The 24,749-nt window shown below is 37.4% G+C and overlaps 1 protein-coding gene across 3 annotated transcripts in view; it reads right to left on the minus strand.

The window, feature by feature from the left end:
• WWC3 (WWC family member 3) overlaps positions 1–24,749 on the minus strand; it is a 95,439-nt gene that overhangs the window by 34,218 nt on the left and 36,472 nt on the right. For all 3 annotated transcript variants that reach the window (XM_052664940.1, XM_052664939.1, XM_052664938.1), the window contains exons 3-8: positions 21,176–21,379; positions 18,109–18,185; positions 16,307–16,386; positions 9,928–10,057; positions 4,762–4,911; positions 2,943–3,016 (exon numbers count right to left, since the gene is read on the minus strand). In XM_052664940.1, coding sequence (XP_052520900.1) covers positions 2,943–3,016; positions 4,762–4,911; positions 9,928–10,057; positions 16,307–16,386; positions 18,109–18,185; positions 21,176–21,379 — 715 coding nt within the window. The remainder of the gene's footprint in view (positions 1–2,942; positions 3,017–4,761; positions 4,912–9,927; positions 10,058–16,306; positions 16,387–18,108; positions 18,186–21,175; positions 21,380–24,749) is intronic.

Below are 24,749 nucleotides of genomic sequence, written 5' to 3' on the forward strand. Positions count from 1 at the left end.
AGAGGTGGTCTCACTGAAATAGCAACTGAAACTGAAAACAGTATTTATCCAGGCAGCTTGGGGCTGTCTGCTCAAAAATGTCTTCCTCCCTCCCTCTGCTTCTCTGGAGGGCCACACTGACAGATCTGAAAGAAACATTTTCACGGAAATAAGGTACAGTTTATTTAAACAGTAATGGGGGGGGGAAGAGAACGGTAAAGAGCAGGAGCCCCTCTGCTCAGCACGACTGCTGAAATAAAAAGTGGAGTTTCCATGTCTCCTCTCAGAGACTGGAACAGACGCAGGATAAAGGATGATTTCTACAGCTTTTTGAAGATGTCGGAATCCACAGCTCACAGCATCTGAAGATACTCATGGGAAAAATTAAATTGCAAATTATCTGACTTCTTTCCAGTAGGAAGGTGAAGGAAAAAAAAAAAAAAAAAGAAAAAGAAAAAAAAAAAGCTCTGCAAATGTCTTATTTATGCAAAGACCAAACCACTCAGCACTCTTGGAGAGACTTTTAAAGGAGGAATAAAAGTCAAAGTATATTTTATAAAGGAGGAAAGATATTTGAGGAATATAAACCAACTTCCCCACTATCACTAGGTTCATCTCCCACATTTCTCAAGGTGGGTCAGCCAGAAATCCCAACACTACATTTTCTCACTAAAATACTACACACAGAGAATATACTTTGATTTTAAAAAACTTCTGCACTACACACGGCAAGTATTCTTGCCGTCAAGTTGGCATCTAAAGCTGTCATTAGCACTATCAATACTATCATCTATGGCAAAAATGCAACATGCTGCCCTTCAGTTAGGGGATATATTTTCCCCTTGCTTTCCTTTAAGGGAAGAGAGATGCTTTTTTTCTTCCAGAGTACTTTTAAAGCCCTACCTTAAAACTTGGACATACAGGCAGTTTGCCTGCTAAACTTGTTTGCTATGCATTTTACACCCTGCTTGACAAGCAAACAGTCATAATATACTGTTTTACAGTTGTGATATACTGTAGCATTTTAATTTTCTACTTTGTAGATTTTAATCCATGGCAGCACATTCCGTCACCCACACTGCGCAGTAACAGTAGATATTTCAGCAGCCAAGGCAGAATGAGCACAAAGATATTTAGTAGAGACAAAAGCCCTACAGAAATGCCAGCAAGCTAAGGGGAAGGAATGCATGATAAATGAAGAATGCAACCACAGAGATAACTGGTAGGGGCAATGAGCTTTGTGCAGTTCCACTCAAAAGCTGAAAGCTGATTATTTCTGTACAACATACTGGGCAAAATAAGGCTACTATTTTAAAGGAACTAACGTGCTTTTGCTAAATAACAGAGCATTGTTGGAGCTGCTATTTCAGGACAACAAAACCACCCTTACTGCAATCACTGTTCTCTGTTTGAAATTAATGTCAGAAGCCAAATCGGTTTCATGTTCAGAAATATTGCATTCTGTATATAAACAAATTCTCAGCATTTCCACCTGAGAAAACTTAAATTAAGAACTTTTAATACAATCTTTAGGGCACTGGTATTTCTCCTAAACTTAACAGTGCAAAACTAAATCCTATTCTATTTCCTAAAACAACTGTCATGTAATCCTAAATTACCATTGGGCTGTGATGTGCTTATGGGTCAACCTCTGACCAAACACTACACATACAGCCTTTTCTTTTGCCTTTTTTCTTCCAGCTAATTAATTTTTGATAGGTAATAGTCACTGGTACCCACATAATGCATTTTACAATGCAGACTTTTATTCCAGTTACAAATGCTGAAGAAATTTAGCTGTGTATTTCTAATGTGCTTGCATCAATTTCTTTTTCTATGCCTGTATTGCATCCAAATGTGGGCAAACTTTCCAAGAAAAAAAAAAAATGGTAAATTGCCTATAAGGCTTCCAATCTGTGCCAAGACACATGACAACGCAAGAGTTTTCCTCAAAAAAAGCCATCACTGCGTGAAAAACAGGCAAGAGTACTGGACTTTGTCTTTTCCCCTTGTTTTTAGAGACAGAAAAACAGACAAAATTGAAAAGGAAAAAAAAACAACAACTTGAAAAAGAAATTTAATAAAATAAGGTTCTCAGAACTGACTGTAACTGGATCTTTCAAGTGCCAGTCAATTTCAGGTAGAGAACATTCTACCAGAGCAAATGAACGTGATCATTAATACATACAGTTACCATGTTCAAGCTATCATCTGCACCTACACCACTGTCCTGAGCATGCAATAAATAGTTTGAAAGCAGCAAGATTAAAGAAGGGCCTATTAAACTACACCGGTATGTAATACTTTTAAAATAATTCTCAATCAGATAGGTTACTTTCAGAAAGCCATGAAAAAATCTGCAGGACTTCACAAAAGAAATAAGTAATTACAAGTAAGTAGGTTGAAAGACTTGATAAAGAATTAATTAATTCCAAGTTAACTTAAAAACATTTTTTCGTATGTTTTTCATCCTCAAAATTTATTTTTATGTGCCTTTTTATTCAGCTATGAATGTCTACTTATCTCAAGAATTTTTTCATTCTGCTTCACACTGCATTTAGTACTTCATCATTCAGAATTCAAATCACAGGCATGTAAAGTTCTGAACAAACTGACAGAGACAGCCAGATACAAAGCGGGTGCATATTAAAGACCGTTTATAGTGAGGCTTGAAAAGAATAAAGAAAAAATAAACAGCTCAATTAAACTACTGCAGCCTCTTGTTTGTACAAGTGTACAATAGCACTGACATTCAGTTTTATCTATGCAAACAAATATAATAATCTTACGATAAGGTTTTACGTTTACCTAAGCTTTTATTACCTCCAAACCATCAGAAGTAAGCACAGTAAGCATGTTAATCTTCCTCAAGACATTTCAGTTAGGAGACTGGCTCCAGTTCTACTCTGAAAATGCTGACAACATAAGTAAAAATAAAAAATACCAATTTTGTCTTTATTTACCTTTTCTTGGCTTCTTCATATTGCCAGTTGAGTCTTACTTTGTCTACAAGTCTTGTTTTATCATCGAACCCAAACTTTTGCAGAGTTGAAGAGTAAAGATGGGGGGGAAATAGATGAGATTTTAAATGAGATTTTAAATACATTCTCAAAATAAAGGGTTAAATTAGTCTCTCCTATTGGCCTAACTAAAAATTGTGAATGTTTTGAATAACAACAACCAAAATCAATTTTATGCTTCAGACATACAACTCTGGTTTGTAGCTAAACATATAAAAGATAAGTGAACCCTTTCAACAAATTACAATACAGGAAATGAAGGGCTTGCAAACGGTATCACTTACAAAACATCAAAGCTTTTCAACTTTATGCGAGCCTGAATTATAACAAGTATGTTTTAACTGAAATATTTTATTACTTAAGGGATAGTTTAATAAGAAATAATTCAGACTACATACCATATACTGCAATGTATTACCCAGCACTTAGATCATTAGTGTGATTTAAACACTATTACAAAAACATTACCTGTTCTTTGAATCAGTCAGTCACAAAAAATGCATATATGTTACAAGTCCTTCTGTATACAGCCTGGTTTCTACAACAACCTCTCTTCATCTTAGGGCTTCAGTAGTTGCCCTCTTCATTGCTGCACCTCTAGATTTGCTATCTAACTGCTTCTTTTGCTCTCTTCATCATCACATGTGTAAAAAGCCACCTCTTCCTTACTCACATTCCATCACTAATAATTCAGGAAAATAATTAACCTCATTATACAATTTTATATTCCTAAGAAAAAACACTTAACTTAAAAATAATCTTCTGACTACAGTTGGCTCGTCTTAGAAGGCACTCAGTGTATACTGTGAATGGCAAAACATTGCAATTTTCCTTTTAGGTAATTTGTTTTGGAATTCGTTAATCATATCCAGCATCAGCCTGAAAAATGGCACCCCAAAGGCACCATTTAACTAACACCCTGCAAGAAATTCTGGTGTTAAATAAATTTTCTTAGATACTTTGGGATTAACCTATTAAAAATACAGATTTTCTCTTACACAGAGGTCCTCTCGAGATACTCAGCTTGGCTACTAGTCATCAGTAAAAGGCAATGAAATCAAAATGAAGTGATAAAAGCCTATGGTTAGAAGTTACACAGTTCAACAGAAATAGCTGAATACAAAGTAACACACTAACTATGGTACTATAAAACTACAGACAGGTTCTCTTATTGCTCTGTTGTCAATCTCATCCAAAGAAGCAAATGCTAGGCTGCCACAGTTACAGAGTTATTTGAAATATACTCTTTCATTCACACCGAACTATCTCTGAAGACTGATGATAAGCCATTTTCAAACACCTTATTCAAAGGCATATCTGAACATAAGAGTATAATAAAGTAGACCAGAAACTTTGTTAGTTGTTTAAGAAAAATATTTTGGGACTGAATAAGTATTTCCTTGTCACAGGAAAATGAAAGGAGTAGAGGTTTACTCTGTGTCTTTGATGTGTGCAAACAATGACAATCAAGATAAAAACAAGATTAAAAGAAACAAACTCCCATCTCTATTACCAAGCTGACTGTATCTGTTGCCCACCTATGAGCTACACCATGCTCAAGCAGTAGAATGGCAAAGCCCACCATTCACATGCTACGGGAACAGTAAGAAAATGCAAATCCTTCACCAAGGAATATTCATTTGGATTTTTTGTTCTACCACAGCTAACATGTACTGAATTAAAACAGGAAGTAACAAAGTACCATTCCAATAGAAAAAGCAGCTGATTTTCTAAAGCAAATGGCTCACATAGGAATACATACCTCCCCAGTGATGTCAGTCTGAGAACAAGCATCGCAGTGTTGTTGAGGTAAACAGGAATCACTGAGTGAACTAGAATTGTGCTGGAGATCCTGCAGGGAATCTGTAATGCAACAGCTATTCCTGAATCCATCGGTTAGCTTGGCCAGGCTCTACAAGAAAAGACATTAAAAAAAATAGTAACAACAGATTTTGACAATACCTTTTTTAATAGAAAAACAGAAATGAATTCTGCCTAGACAGCATGACTTCATATAGGTAGCTTGCCTTAAAAGAGGTATTTGCATTAAATAAAATTCATAACATTATCAGCTTTATCAGCTAATAAGAAGCACCTTTGCTTTGCAATAATTATTTTTTTTCAAAGAGGCATCTTTTTTATATTTTAATCTCATTTTTACAATTTATTTTAGGTCTATGAAAGTTTTAGTTTTTGTATGGCCTACAATCTAGCAACTGTCAGCTTACATACCAAGTTTGTTGGTATGAAAGACAAATGTGATTCACCTGCCCTTTTGCCATCTTCTGCCCAGGTTACATTCCTCAGCCACTAATGCCTTCGCATACAACTTGATGAATAGCTTGTATTGATTGTGGTCTTATGGCAGCTGATTTCACCCTTGGGCTCCCTTGCCCAGCATTCACAGAGATATTTTACACTTTGGGTTAAGCAAGCAACATCTCTGAAATGTCTAGACAATGACATAAACTGTGAGGGTGAAGCACAGACTTCAGCAGTCTTAAAGGAGAAAAGGAGCAACAAAGTCAAGCAAAATTAGAGAAGTTTGTTTGACTGTAAGAACTCAGTCAGCAGGCTCTTAAAATTCCTTTAATAAAAAAGTGCAATTGTCACTGCCACTTATTTCTGATTATGTATTCTCTGTTCTTCAGAAATCACAGATGATTTACTGTTTATGATGAAACTGCTATGCAGGCTGTCACTAATGACTAAGATCCTGAGTATTCTGCATCAAAAGAACTTTTTAAAAAAATGCTTTAAAAATAAATTCTGCCCCCCCCCCCCCCCCACCACCAGAAGGGAAAAAGCAAACAAATTATATGAACTGTATCAGTTCATAGATCATAATGTAGTCAAGTCAGCTGACTGCAAAAATACCCCAGAAAAAAAACTCAAAACCGCTTACTGCATTGGCCAAACTATCAGAGAATCAGAGACTAAGCAGATGCAGCTCAATGGCAACACGCTGACCCTCAGGAATTTCAGTGCCTCTGACAACTGACAATTTGCAACAAGCACCAGTTACTGTGCATATCCAGTTACCAGGATAGTCCTCAATTTTCAAAGAGCAGTTTAAAAAGGATACCCTGGATCATACAGCAACACTTCCTTTTCCTACAACAAATTCAACTAATGGAGTAAGGAAGATAAGCCTGTGTAACAGCAACTGGCTGCTGCTTACAGGAGCTGCAAAAGCCCCTTGCTGCCACCTGAAGACAAAGGCATCTATTACAGAGACCAGAAAGCAGCCTTAGGAATTGCAGCAGGCCTGAAAACCAGGCAGCAGAAACAGTGATGGTTTCTTGCACTAAGGAGCTAGGCTTGTCTTGGGTCCCCAGAAGAATCCAATTCTTCTGCTACCTCCCAGTCAAACTGGGCCATCTTAGCATGATGGACAAATGAAACACTCATCCTAAGAAACCAAAATTCAATTTTGAGTTATGCTGCCACTACATCTCCAACCAGTGGCCCTTTAACTTCTGGAGATTTGCTGCCAGATGAACAGCTCTACAAAGATGCAGAAAGAAAACCAGGGTGTCTGCCATTTTGAGATGACTGAATATTATCTTTCTACTCAGTGCTCCAAAACTCACTGCAAATCACCCAGTCCTGTCAGTTTCTTGCTGTATGGAGAACTGAGATGGATCCCTTGTGGATTTATGAGATGGAAATAATTATTTTAAATTGTTGCTGCACAAATATCAAATGTCTAATATGTTCTTTTTTCCAGTAAAGCAGAGCTGATCTCATGATCACCAGGGATTCAGAAAGCCTGAAGTATCTCCCAAATAAGCTATGTCCATCTGGCACCTTTGGCTAACATACATTATGCTACAGGTATATGTATTATGTTACAGGCACCACAGGTCCTGATGCCAGAACTTAAATCTAAACTTTTGCCCATATTTCAGCTACTTCATGCACTCCTGCTGCGCTCCTGACCTCCCACTCCAGCATCTCCCTGGAAGGTAATAAGGGACTGCTTGGATGCTGGCCAGGTTTCCTATCTGGGCACAGTTGCTGAACTCTGGATTTTACTAACAAATGACATAGCATTTTGCAGGTGGCAATCACCTTAACTTACATCTACGTGAATAGGTGACTGTGCTTTATGGTAAGTAGAGAAGTCCTCTGAGTCCTTCTTAATTGGATGAATTAAAAGCATACCCTCCAGCGATCATAACATGAAAAATTACAACCTAAAGTTAGCACACTTTTCCATAGAAACAATTTAGATCAGCTACTAGGAGAAAAATCCTCCCCAGCAATATGGAAGAGAGAACCTCTCTTTCATCTGAGGTTTATGGATGGATTGTTAATGGTAATCTTACAGAAACTGAAAGACCACTTCAATGCATGGACGTGAAGCTGCAGACACACCAGTCAAAATCTATCCAAAAAGAGAGCACTGCCATCTCATAATTAATTTGTTGCTAGCTGACTTAGGTGGCACATAACATTTCAATGTAGTTCTTATCTAACCTATTTGGTTCACTTAAATGGTAAAGAAGGAAATAATAAAGAAGAAAATGATAAAAATTAAAAAAACAAAATAACAAAAACTCTCCAATGCTTTCTAAGAAAGAACATTTTCGAAGAACATGAACATACTGGAATAGGAATTAAAGCATGAAGGGAGGGGGAAAAGAGACACACACACAGCTTTCAGGAACATAAGCACACACCTTGATTACTAATCTTATATAAAAAGTTTGTCCATTTTTTTGGAGCTGTGAGATTGTATATTTGGCTTTATTTGTAACCACAGCACCCAGTTTAAATCCGACCACCCTCTGCTTCCCTTGTCAGACTTCTCTCCCACACAGCTCTACCCAATTATCATATTTCTACGACAGCCACAATTTTCCAAGCACCTACACAAGACTGAGTCACTTTTGCTATGTTTAGTTCTGTTGCTTACACTGGCCAGATTTAAATTAAGAAGTAGTATAAAATTTTCTATTTCCTTTCTCTGAAATAAATTCCCAGCTGTTTACAGAATACTTCCAACTCATCTATAAACAGCATTCAAAACACACAATTTTCCGTAAGAAAGCTTGTCTTACCAACAATAGCTTTTAAAGATAGCGCTTTTGTGGACAAATCAATTTCCAAACCCATAGGGAAAAAAAACCTCATCAAATTCTCAACTCATTACAAAGATGTTTTAAACAGACTTTCACTTGTTTGCCAAAGCTAAACGACTCCACAACAATTATCTTCAAAAAACAGTAAATGAAAGAATATGCAGGCTCTTGTCCATATGCTAATGGTGGTTGTTGAAAAACAGAGTTCTGTAGCTGAGAATTTGCTCTATCAAATAGTGTTGCGCTCTTTCTATCTGATGTTACTTCCTTGGTAATAAACAAGAAGTGTTACTTTCAGAGTGACCTGTGTATACTTAAAGACTATGCAACTGCACCTAAAATTGGTTTATGAGATGTGATTTTAAGGCATCTTAATGTTTACCACTGGATATAGTGCCAGTGGGGATTGAAAATCTAAAGAAATGGGGGGAAAAAAATTTTTAAAAACTACCAAGAGAGTCAAAACAAGGCCAGTAGTTAAGCTGTTCCAAGGTCTCACACACAAGACTTTAAATTACCCGTTAGTTTCCTAAAATGTGTGTCACAGCATCCATGAAGAACTGCCTTTCTAATCATTTTTTGCTAGCTAGGCATGTGGAAGACTTGAGAATCACTTTAAAACCTAGCCAACACAAAATATCAAGTATGTTAAAAGCTGCCAAGGCAGAAACTTTTAGTAGTGACTTAAGTGTTCTGTCTACTTGAACAAGGATTTGTGGTCCATCAGCTGACCTTCGGGTAATACTTTGGAGATTGAATAATTGTATAACTATGGAAATTTATTGTATGTAGATTACAAGCTACCCACATCATTTAACAGCAACAAAAAAAAAACAAAAAACAAACAAACAAAAAAAACCAGCAAAAGACTATTGCAGAGAAAAATGAAAAGAAAAAAAAAAAGAAATGGCAGTAATAATTTAGTGCAGTCCCAAAAACTTAGGTAATGAAAATATTTTTTTCCATACAGCATTTTCAGAATGAGGTGAGGAATACTGTATCCAGAGCATGTTTCAGCAAGTCTGTACCAAAGTTCCTGCAGTGGCAAAGGATCGTGGCTCAGTCAAGTTATTGTCATACTGATAATGCAGACACAGCAGGTGAGAGCTCAGAGCAGATGCAGAAGTCAAAGACATGCCCAAGCAGTGATCCAACACCTTCCCTTAATCCTCATACTCAGATTCAAAAAAAAATTTTAAGCTTGCATGATGATTTTATCTATTTATATATTATCTATTTTACTCTACATATGCTTTGAGGGTTTTGTGAGGACATTTGAAATTAATTTGTCTTAATACAAACACTTTGGAGGAAAGACTGAAGCAAAAAAGCAAAAAAAATTTTTATAAAAAAGAGCTGCTGAACTGTCACATAGTGACAGAGATCCAGTTTTATGACAAACTCATAAAAGGAAAAACAAGCTGATAAACCTTTAGAACATGGATTCTCAATGCTACTTCTTCATAGGGAACGCAAGGGGACATTAAACAAAGTGAAAAACATACACTTTTGGTCTCATTTTTGTTTTTAAATACAGCATAATAATTCCATAGGAGTCTTTGACACAGCAGTAGTGGAATGCTATATTAAACGAAAACATTGGTCTCAATGTTAAGAATAGTATGTTATTTACAACAAAAATATGAAACTCATATTGTGTATGTTGTGAACATAAGGCTCCATATCTACTTCTTTTGAATAGTCTGCCATTAGCAACTATCAAACAGAATAATCAAATTTGGCCACCATGCTTGTTTATTTAAACCTGGAAATCCCAACACAATCACCAACAAGGAAATGGAAACACACTGCACATTTCAGGAGTTGTGTATTTTTTTTACCTGCATAAGGTCCTGCCTCTCTTTTTCACCTGTGCATATGGCTTTCTTTATGGTTCGTAGCTCACTCATTATAGCCTGCGCTTCATCCAGTCTGTAATTTGTATGAGCACTTGACATCTTACGATCGATCCTGTTGAAAAGACAAGTTCAAGAATTTTCACATAATTAGAAACACCACAAATATTTTAAGACCTTTTGTTTATTCATGTACCACTTCATTTCCAAGAATAAAATTATATTCTATTGGGAAGAAGCACAGCATTCAGTGCCCAGTACACTCTAAAGCTAGAACAATGCAATTACCTACTCAGCTTTGCAAAACCAACAAATTTTCCATTTTTAACCTCCCCTAGTACAGAGTTTATTTACAAAGGCAACATTTGCAGGTTACTTTACACAACAAAAGTAAAATCAACCTAAAACTAACCTACACAATAATAACTGAAAAGACAGTGGCAGCCAGGCCAACACTATTCAGATGCATCACTGCACATTTGAACATCTCTTCCAAGACTTCTGTCTGATCCTGTTTTAGAGGTTCCTAATGAAGGCATTCTGTATTTTGGGAGAAATTTTACATTCCAAAAAAGTTATTGTAAATGCTTTCCCTTCACTACAGACATCTTTGAGTATCTTCTCTAGACAATATCATCTTGGAATATCATCTGTTACATTGGAACATCATCTATTGTCTCTGGACAATATCATTCACTGGAACAGACTGCCCAAGGAGGCTGTGGATGCCCCATCCCTGGAGGCATTCAAGGCCAGGCTGGATGTGGCTCTGGGCAGCCTGGTCTGGCTGTCGGTGACCTTGCACATAGCAGGGGGGTTGAAATTAGATGATCTTACGGTCCCTTTCAACCCAGGCCATTCTATGATTCTATGATCTCCCCGCACACACATCTGGTGGTCAGCCTCTTCTTCCATGTAACTAGCGACAGGACTAGGGAAAACAGCCTCAAGTTGCACTGAGGGGATTTCAGTTGCATGTTAGGAAAAACTTCTTCGCAGAAGTAGATGTGAGGCGCTGGCACAGGCTGCCCAGAGAGATGCTGGAATCACATTCCCAGAGTCTCTACAAAACTTTCCAGAAGAACTACAGGATTTAACGGCCTACCTAAAGCAATTTGTGAAAATAATGTTAAATTCCTGTTGAGGATGAAGGCCCCAATTTACCTGTTAGTCTAACATATAAAGCATGTGCAGGTGTGTATTTACACATTTGGCGTAAATGAATATTTCTCCAAACAAAGTTGGTACGTGTAATGGTCCCTGCACCGATCCTAGGAACAAACATCTTCAGAAGGTATCTCTGGATAAAAAAGATGATGCAGCCATCAGGTGTTACACACAACATCGGTTTATAAAAAGTAGTAGTAAGAGATGTCCTAGATAATTATGACAAGAATTTTGTGTAATACTGAGAGTAACTCAAAGTTTCAAGGTCTATTATGCTAGAAATAACAAATAATTTTAAAAAAAGCATAAAAAATAGTGCATAAATCCTAGTCTGTGAAAAAACAAACTGTCAGAAAAGACCCTCGCGTTGTGGTACAGGATAGGAGATAAATCTAGAAACCTCGTAACTGTCTTGTATTCTTAGAAAATGTAAGTGGTACCAAGAATACAAATGCATTTGCTATTTAAACTACACAAAAACTTTTGTCACTCTCACTCAGTCTGTTCTGTCAGTGAAGCAAATCACTAAAATTCTACTTGCAGCAGATTACTTACTTTAAAATTAAAATATTAAAATCCTAATAAGAAAAACTAAAAAGCTTGAATAAAACTCCTGTGGCTTTACTGTGTAGCTCACAACATTCAGGACAAATTACAGGCTGGGTTTCCGCAGTTTTGCTTTGTTTGTTTTTTTCTGTCAGGTCCCGACTTTGGACAAAACACAAAGTATAAGCCTGAACCTCAACTTTCCGCTTAAGCTCAATTTTGCCCATGTTGCACATGAAAACATATATAAGCCTTTCTGATTTATGTTTCAAAAAGCAGAAGATACTTAAATCATGTGCCTTAAAGTTCAGCTTTGTTCTGTTTTTCAGGTGATTGCTTGAGTCTTCATTCATTTTTACTTAAAATCCTGAAAAGATTAGGTAAAACCATGGCCAAACAACTACTCCGATTGACTAGAAGTTTCATGAAAATGATAATGTGGTTTTATCTGAAGGTTATGTTAATGTTAAAAACATAGATTCCACCCAAATTCTAGACCAGGAAATGTCTCCTACACAACTGTTCATTATACTGTTTGGCAGGTACAAGGTGGCATTACAGGAAGAGGAAATTATTTAATTTCAACCAGATTTTTGTCCAGTTACCCACAAATTAATGTTCCTGGACGTCACTTTGGAGCCCAACTTAGAAACTGGTATTTGTTTAAGCAAAGAATCAGAAAAGACTCTACTGCCAGACATATCACAGCTTAAATCAGTATTGCTGTACATCCAAACAGCCTCAAATATTTTACAAAATTACGTTATTTATTGCCCATTCATTTTTTTTTCTTCCGTTCACAAAGCTCTAGTTTTGGAAGCCACAAAGTTAACAGGAATCTTCCATTTATTAATGGGAAAGAGCATGATGGAAATGCAGATTAGCCCTTTATACAAACAGGAAGAGCATTCAAGTAATACTCAACTATGAATGAAGCACACATTTTCTCAGGAAGATGTTTCCAGAACAAGTAGGCTACTAACACACTCACAATAGTTTTGATCCCATACAGCAGTCTCCACTCTGTTTGCTGCCACATATCATTCAAATACATAAGTCTCCTCCTCCAGTCCTTATTAAAGTGTATGTCTGTAGTTGAGTTAAATCTAATTTTAAAGCTTTTGTCAGTTCTCATATCCTCTGAACTCGTGTATAGCTATAAATTGTTTAGTCAGCCCTAATTCCCCATCTCTCCTCATTTTCTCTGAGCATTCCTTCCGCTCTCGCAGCCAACTGGCTGGGTTTTCATTTCCTTTGCTGCTAAACGCCTTCTTCCTCCAAAATCCTCTGCTCTTCCTCCTGGCAAGCAGAAGGGTCACTGAAAACACATGGGAGAGAAAGAGCTGCTCCTCATCCTCACGCCCTAACAGTCAGATGAAGGAATATGTTCCAGAAAAGGCTCAAGTTTAACTCCCAAACCCCGAGCTTTAACAGGATCGGCTGCACCTTGGGGCAAAGGCACCCCTAGAGACCAAGGAGCAGAGAAGGAAATCACGCAGGGTGGGAGAGAGGCAGGATTGAAATACTGAGCTCCAGAAAGTCTCCAGTGGGCACGGGCAGGCCGTAACATTTGAAGGCTTATCATAACATTGCCAAATTTGGATGAAAGTGGAGAAAATACAGCCCGAATGAAAAGTTGCAGCACTACAGATATTGGAATTCTGACTATAATGGAATTGCAAAGCTATTAAAAACTCAGCAGTGGTTGAACACAGAGCTGTGTTGGTTCTGATACCTGCTGCCAGCACTGTGCTGCTTAGAGGTTCAAAGCAAGCCTTCAGCCAGATATAAAGCCTGAAGTGTGACAACTCCCAGTATTGTTCTTGGCACATACTTAAAATAAAGTGAAGAACATGGCTTTAAACAGCTGAACAGGATGCATGCCAGTCTCAGTTTGGCAGTTACTTGACGATTTGACCAAACACAAGAAGGAACAAAAAATATGAAGACCCAAAATTTAGAAAAGGTTACAAAAAGGGAGAAATGCCTGGAATGCACGAGTCTTCACAAAAGAAAAAACAGAAGAAAAAAAAAAAAGGAACATGAAATACTTCTCTTTTAGAAAAGGAATGACAGGACTCTTTTCAAACAGCACACTTGTTTTGTGGATATGCAGAAAGTAAAATTCTTAAGCTTCAGTACTTGACTGGAGTGCCCCTTTTCCCTAGATGAATAAGAGTGCAAGGAGAGAGGGCAGGGACAGCCCAGAGCACAGGCACACTCACAGCCTTGGCCATCTACCTACAAAACCATCCTCTCTCCTGACTACACAAGGAGGCTAGAGAAACTTCTCTCTGCAGTTGTTAGACAGCACAAACACTATCCAAATAGGCTCATTTCCTACTGGAAGTGTAATAATTCAAAGAAAAGAAACTGAAAAATTACCTGAAAAGCCAAAACAAAAGCAGAATTCACCTCAGAGAGTGGAGCTCAGCAAGCCACAAACGCTAATTTCACAACACAGATCACTGCAGTATCAGAAAGAACGCTGGCAAAATGCTGTTACCAGCTACAGCAAATGGCACTGAGCACCACCCAGAGCACCACCAGACAGAGTGACTGCAGCAGCAGCAATGAGAAGCAGCACTGAAGCACTGAGCTGTCATGCCTGAACTCTTAAACCAGCTGATTTATTACCACCACTGACTGATCGGGTACACAGGGCTCGCCTTGAATCGACTTCTCTCCTGAATGTCTCTCCTGTATCCCCATCCTGGAATACGGGCAACTTAACTTGGGCTAAAATCCAAGACAAACATTTGTATTCATAATCATTTGCAGACTTTACTTCTCAGTAAGTCGCACTACTTCGCTGGGCTATCTTAAATTAATTATGTTAATTGAAACAATCTTGAATTTCAAATGGCCTTCAAGTACTTTCACCTCCCCACTCAAGTGGGTAGTCTTTTTATAAAAGCAATTGAACCTATAAATAATTGGACCTATTATCTCAAAAATGCCTGGTGGAAATGAAGAGGAAAACAAACAACCAAAGCAGAAAAGGCAAGACAATTTTTACTCAAAGAAAATATGATGGAGAATATTATGACAAAACTGGTTTTGCTCTTACTTCTTACTTAGCTGGGGTACTACCCAGAAACATTGATCAGTCTTAAAATATTTGCAGTTTCAAAACACAGACTGCTTGACATTACAATTATGAATTCAGTTAATTCTTCTACAGCTAACTGTAAATGTTTTGTGTAGTCAATAAAATATATTTATGCCTGAGAATGATTACATTATACCTGCTAATGAAGGATTTTGGCTGGACACATTTTGTTTTTTTTTTTTTTCCCCTGAAACTTCTAAAATTCATTAAAAAACAAAAGAACCTTGTAAATGGGATGAAAAATATGAAATGCATAGGCTATTCCTTTAACAGAAAGAACTGAGTATCTTCCTTTATACAGTGTAGTTAATGTAATGCCATCTTTGGTTAACTCTGTCTAAGCTGGAAAATCAGGAACCTAATTGCTCTGGGACCTCTGGAGCTTAGCCAGGATTCCCAAAGCAGAAGTGTGTGCCCATGCTTCACAGCACCAACACAATAAATCCAAAGCTTCCAAGTATTTCCACAGATGCTGTACTTATGCTGCAAAATGCATTATACATGCAACAGTTCCAACTTTTCAAGAAGCGCTTGCATTAGGCAGTTTGTTTGCATGCATGCTGGAGAGATGGCCAAGATTTCTAAATGCACAGCCACACGTCCAAAGCAAATCCAAGAGCTGTTCAATGTACAGCCTAGCTCTGGGCTTGTTGAACAGATCTGGAACTCACAACAACGTGTGTTTACCTGCCACCTTTTCCATGGCCTGGCAATCTTTCTCCCTATCACACGGGGCTTCCTGCATATGTGCTATGAGTGCAGGTGACTAAGCAGTACATAGATGGAAGTCTCTCAGTTCCCATCTGATGGCCTGCAGGAAGAGTGGCAGGTAGAGGGTTACCACAACAGTTTGCAACCTTTGCCATCAGCAAGCGTGAAGGAAACAAGAGCACAGGCTATCTAACGGTCTGGGAGCAGTAGCAAACTGCCCTGAGCTCCCTCAGCTACCTCTCCTTCCAGAGAGGAAACAAGGGGTCATATTTACATGCAGTCATTTTGCACGCATGCAACAAAATCCAAGGTCTCACAGAGCTTTACATCTACTGCACATGAACACATCAGCTATGCTCCCCAGAATTGGAAGGTCTGACCCTCAGGGAAAAGGAAGAAGTAGTATTGCAGTGTTCAGGCTCCCACCCAGTAGAAATATTTTGCCCTGCCAGAAAGCTGAGGTGCTGCTCACAGAAACACTATCCCATTGCACAGTGGCTCTGATTGGGCTCCAGACAATACATATTTTCAGAAGATGCTTGGAGTACATTTTTAAAATGTGATTCATTTTCAGGCAGAATGGAAGGACGGTACCTATAAAAGTGTTTTTGCATGTGGATCTCTGAAATCACCTTTTCACCTAAGTTTGTCCAATCCTTCTTCCATCATTGCACACTGTTCTCAACGTGCACCATTATCATAGCAGAAACTCTGAAGCAGAGCAATTAGAAACTTTCTTTTTTTCTTTTTTTGGCAATAGTTTCCTGAGCAAGTCATTCCAAGATGGGGGAAAAAAAAAAATCAGCCTCCCACAAACCCTTAACTTACTCTTGCAGAGTTTCCACTCCTTTTTCCTTATATTGCAGCTCTTGCTTCATCTGTGCCAATTCTCGTTTTAGCCTAGAAAGCTAAATATACCAAAATAATTTAAAGTAATAATACGTAACGGAAACTTTCATTATAAAAAATAACTGTTTCAAATACAAAACTTAAAATCATTTTTAAATAAATGGAAGTTATAATCTACGTTTTCTTCTTTTTTGCTTTAACTTTTTGTAATAAAATAACACATCCTCTGAAATATCAAATGACCTAACCACAATATTCACCTTTTCCCTCATGTTTTCTATTCTTTTTCCACCTCAAATAGCTTATACTAATAGCTAAAAGCTTCATATGACTTCCTTTCTTCCACTGTAGCAAACAGATGTGTAAAAAGAAAAAAAAAAAAAAAAACAAGAAACACTGAAATGTTTAATGCTATTAGTTTTTCAATCTAGCACAATAAAATCACTGGCATCCTTGTTCCAGAAATGGTACCCTGATTTGCTATGTGTTTTCACACTGTCTTGCCTTTTGCCCTCTCTGGCAGTCATCTTGATCCAGGGAGTGTATATAGATCAAAAATGAAAGAACGGCAGTGACTCAAAAAGTATCTACCACTACTTGATACTACTACACATTTTTGTCTATTTATTCTATTACCTGAAGCACTTATGTCCACATGTACACACATTAAGTTGAACAGACTGTTCTATGCACTTGTGAAATCGTTTTATATTGAGATGCAGGAAAAGAGACAAACAGTTTTAAGACACCTTGTTTATTTTCTTTAAATATGATTTAACTAAATAAGGCTTGTTTTCTTGTTTAGACTATGCTGACACTTAGAGTATGTAACACAAGCAAACACTGGTCAGCACGTAGTAAACATACACAAATAGAATAAATGCCTTCGAAGGGTGGTGAACGGGATTTAATTTCAGAGGCACGCATGTGAAAAGCTGTCACTACAACAGAAACAGAACACTATCCTGCAAAGATAAGATTTTTATTGATTTTGTGAGCTGAGTGCCTAGCATGCTAAATCCCGTTTTACCAGTTAATGAAGAGAAATGTATAATTTAGAAAATGGGTTTAAAGCTCAGTGTTATAAACTGCTTTTTACAACCATTCGTGACTACTGTATCAATTTCAACAACTTTCAGACTTCAAATCTTTGCAGCATAAGATCAATTTCTAAAGCCAACTATTCTTTTTTCAGACAAGACAGTACTAAAACCATGGTTATAGTTTTGGGGTGTTTTTTTAATTATTATTATTAATTATAACATTTTATCCCAGAACTGCCTAGAACTATCAAAAAGCCAAACTTTGGATAAAAATTAGAAGATCTGCTTGGTCAGCATGTCTACTAAATTGTCAATGGACTTACAAACAAATGGCTAAGTCTAGAGCTCAACGATATCCAAGGAAACCCACTGAAAATGGTAAATAAGAAAATACAAAGACAGTAGGTTTGAACTGTACTCAATCAAGGCAGAATTTTGCTGCAGAATACTTTCTACTTATGGCAGTCTGCACAGAGAAAGTAATTTCTGAAAGCCTAGCTGGGTGCGCCTCTGCCATCTATGACAAAAACTTTATGCTTGTAACATGGAAAAAGCATTACTTTCAAAGTCACTGCATTGCAATAAATGTAGAGTTCTTTTAATGTAGCAAAGGCCTGAGTATATTTTTATATTTTCTTTTCAAAAACGCATGCAATGTAAATGTCAACTGAAACGCACAGTCCCCCTCTCTTCCCCATGCCTAATTCACATTTTACAAAATTAAAAAACACTACTCACCCTGTCACGACGGCTGGCTATTTCTGCTTTAATCTGATATGGGTCATACTTGGTATTAGTTGAAAATCCAGAGAATGCTAAACAGATGGAAAACATTATTTTATATTTATTTTTTTCTTTACCACACTTCTTAAGATGTAGCACTGTTTAAAAGACCGTTGCATTCACTCTTTGTGTTACAAGTCACTTGCTTTTAAAATAATTCTCTCGATTAAAGAGCAACAGAAGAATTATCTTTGGTCTGGTTGAAGTTTCTTATTTAGTCCTAAACAGAAAATAAATGAACTGTATATAGCAGCACTGCATATTGCTCAAAAGCCAACAGCTTCCACTAAAGGATGGTGGCATTTACTGATGCAATAATTTGTGTAACATTAACAATTGCTATTTGTTTTCTAAGTTTGTTAACATTACAATAGGGACTAAGGTAAAAAAACTATTGTGACAAAATTCCATCAGTGAAATAGTGAAGTTGCTTCCTAAAACAACAGCATAGGGAACAGACATTCAGCTCAACCGCTTGCAAGAGAGTTCTTAAAACAGCATCTCTAGAGCCAGGCAATGATTTCAAGCTGTGACAGTATCAGCTAAACCCCAGACAGATGAAATGAAAGTTCTAGAGGAGAGGCTGGGCAAGACCAACCATGATTTATTAAGCGAGCCATTCATGGCAGCACTGGCCTGCTGAAAAATGCCCGGTATGCAAGTGGATTGGGTTGTGCTGTTAGACTTACCATCCTTTTGCAGAGCCAAAGGCTGCTGCTGCTTTGAAACTCATATCCATGTCTGCATTTCACTGAGCCTTTCCACTCTCAAAAGAGCACGGCAATGCCAAGGTCATGTCAAGCGTGCAGGAACTTGCCAAAATGAGTAGTCATGCCTGGACTAATTCTCTAAATCCAGGATTTTCTATGGATTATTTATAATTTTTTTTTTTTTTTTTTTAAACAGTGCTGATCACAACTGAGTCACAGAAGTGCTGCATGGGCACCTCCCTGCCAGCCCACGACCGCTGAGCTCATGCTGCCTCCCACTCCATGAGCACACTGCACTGAGTCAATGACAGTATCCACAAGCAAAGGGAAGGAAAACAGTTTGTGTACTTTTAGCTCTTTTAAGGCAACAGATTTAAACAAGTGCTAGTGGAGGCAGGAATATTCACAGTATAAGCACCCACCTTCGGCACTTTAGTTGCACCCAAGTTACAAGTCAAAGACTTCTGCACAATAAGTGGAGAATCAAGCATCTCAGAGTGCAGGGGAGTGGCAAAATTAAGAAAAACAAATGGAGAAGCCTTAGGGAACCTCAAGAAGACAGTATGAATAATCACCAAGGGGATTTAAAAAAAAAAAAGACTAATCAGCCCATCTCATTTCCTCAAAGTTGATGCATGTGACCTTAAAACAATATAAAACATATTTTCTCATCAAAACAACTGAAACGTTAGTTTTACAGTACACTGACAATGCCACAGACACATGGACACACGTAGAAAATCCACCCAACGTCTGAGAAGGGAAGAAGTCATTTAATAGAACATTCACATCCATGCTACACGTAACTTTCCACTTTGCCATTTCCAGTCATATTTTGTTGGTGTTTCAAGCAAATTGTTTTTCTAAGACCCATCAGAATCTGAAAAAGGTTCTGTTTTTCTAACTTTTATCTTCCTCCAAAGAAGCTTCTTTCTGCATATTCACCTGAAGTACACTTCAACAAGATCTCCCACTGAACTACTGTGAATTTTTTTAAAGAACTCCAAGTTCCTAGAAAATAACTGAAGCAAATCAAACACTGATAGCACAGTCTTTTTATGCCATTCCAAGTCTTCATGTCGCAAACTCTTTAAATGAGCATCTCTCTAAAAAAATACAAACTTGAAAAAAATTCATTTTCTTAATAACTCTTAATAAATTTTCATATAAAAGCAAAAAATAAGACTAATAAGACTAAATAAGACTAATAAGAGTAAATAATACTAAATAAGACTAATAAGACTAAAGAATAATATCACAAATTAAAATACAGAGACACCTGTATTTCAAATTAAATAAAAAGATAATTCCAGTTCATACAGTAAAGGAATGTTTGATGGAGACAGGTCAGGACTATCTGGGACACCTCATGCCTAGAAAACATCTTTCATTTAGGAGTTTTGCATGTGAATGAATTCTCTGTGAGTAGTAAATACAGAATCTAAACACATATATGCCAGTGCCTACTTTGACCTCTCACGTTCATGTTTCTTGAACTTTTCCAGAAAGGAGTAAGTAGAGATTTCCATACTTACCAAGTACTTGGCATTAACCAGCAGATGCTGCATTTGAACAATGGCTGTATGCAGAGGCACTGAAAAACCACCTGTGCACTGAAATCCCACTATGTTTCCACACTGCTGGTGGACACCCTTCTCCTTTGAAGAGGATTGTTTTGACTCCTCAAAAACGCCCCTTCTTTCTGCACCAGCCATCAACAATGACAGCAGTGCCACAACTTCAAAATTTAGAAGTGTTATCATCTATTTCAAGCTGCCTCAGACATAAGAAGAATAAAAAGAGCAGGACATCAAGACTTTGCAACCTAGTACCAGCATTAGAGTCAGAGGCTGGCATCCAAGAACACTGATGAAACACCATTTCCTACTTTATCAAAGGAATCTCTTGTGCTATTCTAACTGATATCATCAGATATGCTTCTGACCACAATGCCTTTCCCCTAAATCTTTATAAAGCTAACAAAGTGACCACGGATCTGCAGAAGGCTTCCCTAAGATGATGGCTTCCTCAGTTTACAGCACAGAATAATCTATGAACTTACGAGGGAACGTGGGTGGCTGGCCCAGAAATATTCAGTCTTTGTTGCCTTTCATTCTGTTTAATGTTAAAAAGTTACATACCAGAAGATCTAACAGGCAACCAAAGGCCCTGAATAGCAGAGATAAAGGGCTGTGCCTCACTTCGGTTTTCAGAGTCTTCATTGAGAGGAGAATATGGCAGTGAAAACATTTCTTACCCTATATGTTGTGTTACGCATTCATGACAAATCAAGAAAAGAATGGTAAACTCACAGCTCGCATAAGAACGGTTGTCATCCTCACACATTTTGTGCAACTGTTGATATTCTTCTTGGGCTAGTTCGAAACGCTGCTGTTTTATTTGGTAAATCTCCTTCTTGGCATTAAGTGCCTCCTGGGCAACTATTAAATATTCCTTTAGCATGCGTTCCTGCTCCCTTCTCCATTGCTCCCTTGGGTCTTCAATTTGTGTAAGCTCTAAGAAGAAAAACAAAAAATTGATAAGACACTTTATCCCAAAAAAGGGCAAATGGTCTGTTAAGGTTAAGGTCTGTTCTGCAGGTCTGCATCACAAATTGAGAGTGACATGCTCAAAAATCCAGTATAAAGTTGCTGAACAATTAATCTGCCTAACACTACAGTGTTCAAAATCATTCCATCCAGAGTAGAAGAATAAGAAAATCACTCTGAAATGTAAAAGGCATTTACATTTGTTTTCTCTTGGCATGCTCTAGGTTGTAGAAAAAAGAATTTGTATTTATGCTTAATTTCTTTCACAGCCAGCTTGAAATTTCTGAGGATTACCTAAAAACGCAGAAGCACACAGGAAAACAAAAGGTATCTAGAGACAGTTAAAACAGCTTTAAAATATTACACATTAATTTCACACATTTAATATTCTGAAAGGCTAGTGACTACACCTACCTAGAGAAGAATAAAGTAATTCAACCAGAAATCATGCAGAAGAGCACTTACGTTGGCATTTGTTTGTTAATTAAGAAACAGCACTCTCATGCTTTCCCTTTCCAGAATTACAAAATCCTCGTTAAATTAAAAAACTAAAAACAGTTTTCCAGTGCAAAATTTTTCTCATATAAATTGATTTTCAAAGCTACTACATTATAGCAACCTCTTCAGAGTTACACAGATGTTTGAGATATCTGCAATAAAATCTAAAAAAAATAATTAGCTCACTTGCACTGTCTTTGGGGTGATGCTCAAGCTAGCAAATACGTTTTGCATGAAGATGTCCATTTGAAGTCTCATATTTAAGTACACGTTAATTTCTGATGATTGAAGCTTTGATGGCAAGAAGTCACTGCAGATGTTATGTCAGTGTTCAAAGCAGTGGCAGAAAGAGCAGCACAGTCAGGAGGCATACCTAGTCATTTTTTCCAAAGTTTGTTTCTCATAAGAGATGAAAGCCTGTTATGTTTAATATTTATCTTGCATTCAGAAATTCAAATTTTGGTGCTCAGAACTAAATGTGAAACTATAAAAGGTTGACCTTAACAAATTAACTCTAACGATGTCAAGGTTATGCTACCAGCTCTACCATTTACAAGCCATTTGAAAAGTAGATAGAAACATGAAGCTTGTTTATGAACAGTACTCCCAGCAGAACTACCATGTTCCCAACTACCTTTATTCAGCTGTAACTTTCCACAGCTCCTCACAGTGTAAGAGTACGAAGCTTGTGCCTACAGTTTTGTCCTTTCTCCAATATGTTCACTGTATTGCAGTGATCTTTCCAGCAGAACCTCCAGTTTCCAAAATCTCTCTGCTCCAACATCCCCAACCTACTTCCAGAGCAGGATGTGCTGTGACTTGTTCCAGTCTCCATAAATGTTTATGTGCCTAGTTTCTGCACGCATGGGAAGCAAAAGAAAACTGCTGAGTTCACACCACAGCCCATCCTCCAGTGAGGGCACGATAATTTGCAACACTATCACATCCATCAGTGTTCCTGAAATTTACGAAAAATATAATATTCCTAAAGCTACTGTCCTGCATGGAAACTATGCAAAAAATAACTAATATTTATGAGACAGAAAAACTGTATCATAGTAAGCATCTCTTTTTGAATGGAAAATTAATAGTTCTACTATTAGCTAAACTACATTGTACTGCACATTAAGCTTTGAGGTCCTATACTATACAGTACGGCATCACTCATTTCAGAAGCCTTCTCCAAAGCTGGCAGCATTCTTCTGAGACAGAAAACTACTTTAGTACAGTAGTGACATTCTCTTCTGTTTTATGAGTATGGAGTCTTCACTTTGCCCTGGATTTCTACATAAGTTTGTCATGTAATAACTGAAACTAATGCTAAGTTGGATGGTAAAATTCATTTCCTTTGTTTCTTTATACACAATTTATAAAAAAATACAAGACTATAGTAATTCAAGAACTGCCCCAGACAAATGCAGGGAACAGATTATTATTCCCCCACTGGGGAATGCCCAACTGGTTAAAGGAGACTTCAAAGGCTCTCAAGACTCTGAGGAGGAGGGAAAGGAATTCTGCGGCTGGCAGCCACCACGGTTTTTTAAGCAATGGTTGGACCAGAGCCAAGAGCAGCTTAGTAAGGGTGTCAACAAAGTACTGAATTTACAGAACAAGATGGAAATCAGGGTTGGAAGCAGCGTTGAGATTTACCGAAGATTCCTCTGTTCCTGGGGATTTGCAATATAAATGGAAAAGTATTGCCTAGAAGAAGTTTTTACTACTTTCTAGGTAAACAAACTTAGGAAGAAGCTTGAAAAAAAATGAGATGCATTACTGATTTCCTTTAAAAGGGATACGGGCAAAAAGCTGAGGATACGCAAAGCATGAGAGCTCCTCAATAACCATAGCTTTTAAAAGAATCTATTTGAATCATCTCTGGCATTTTCTCACAGAATTTCTTGGAACTAAAGCACTACTATTTTGCCAGTTAACACAGCTCCATTGTTGTTTTAAAGCATTTAAACCTGATCGGCCACTAAAGGCATCCTGGAAGGGTTTAAATAATCAACTTGTTTTCACTTGGAAGTTGCTTTTCAAGTATTTTAGACATAATTCAGAACATAACGCAAGGGAATCATTTCAGAAAAACATTTATTCATTGCTCTACCATCTCTGCCGCCTGCCTGACACGATCTCATGATGCACATGATTCATTAGTTCTCACTTCTACAAAAGAAGTTAATGTCACCTTGATTGGTACTTCTGTTGTCCATGGTTTAAAATTGGATCAGCTATCCCAGTAATTTCTGAGTAACGAACATCCAGCTCTAATATCAATTTTGTTTTCCCTCTGAATATAAATCTTGCTTGTATAAGCAAGCACTGCATTAGCCTAAGGGTGACAAACCCATTTTGCTATGACGGCTGAATTACCATTTAGGATAATATCTGTGGGCTGCAAGTAATTAGTTATCATGAAAGAGACAAATTTTGCAACCTGGTTAATTGCAGAATGATTCCTTTCACTCAGTTCAGCATTGGCACTATGAAGTCTTTATCCATCTGTTCATATATTACCTTTATTTCTTTCATAATAAGATTAGATGTATGTTCTCAGACCCATTTGTATTAATCTTCTCTTTCTATGCCTTCCTATTAAGCATTTGGGAATTTAATTTCTCTCTGCAAAGACCCTCTTCTACAGCTTTTGCTCGGATTGCTCAGAAAAAAGAATGCAAGCCAGATCTGACATGCCTACAATGATTAATATCCTTTCTGTAAGTTCAAACTTGATATCTGTGGTAAAACAGATAATAACAAAGTCTGAAAAACAAAAGGGAGTGATTTCTTTTGCATGCAGTGGTGATTGTTATTCCTGTCCAAGATGTCTATTGCTAGA

This window comes from Tympanuchus pallidicinctus, unplaced genomic scaffold (assembly GCF_026119805.1).
Source record: "Tympanuchus pallidicinctus isolate F22 unplaced genomic scaffold, pur_lepc_1.0 scaffold6, whole genome shotgun sequence".
In the NCBI taxonomy this organism is placed as follows: Eukaryota; Metazoa; Chordata; class Aves; order Galliformes; family Phasianidae; genus Tympanuchus; species Tympanuchus pallidicinctus.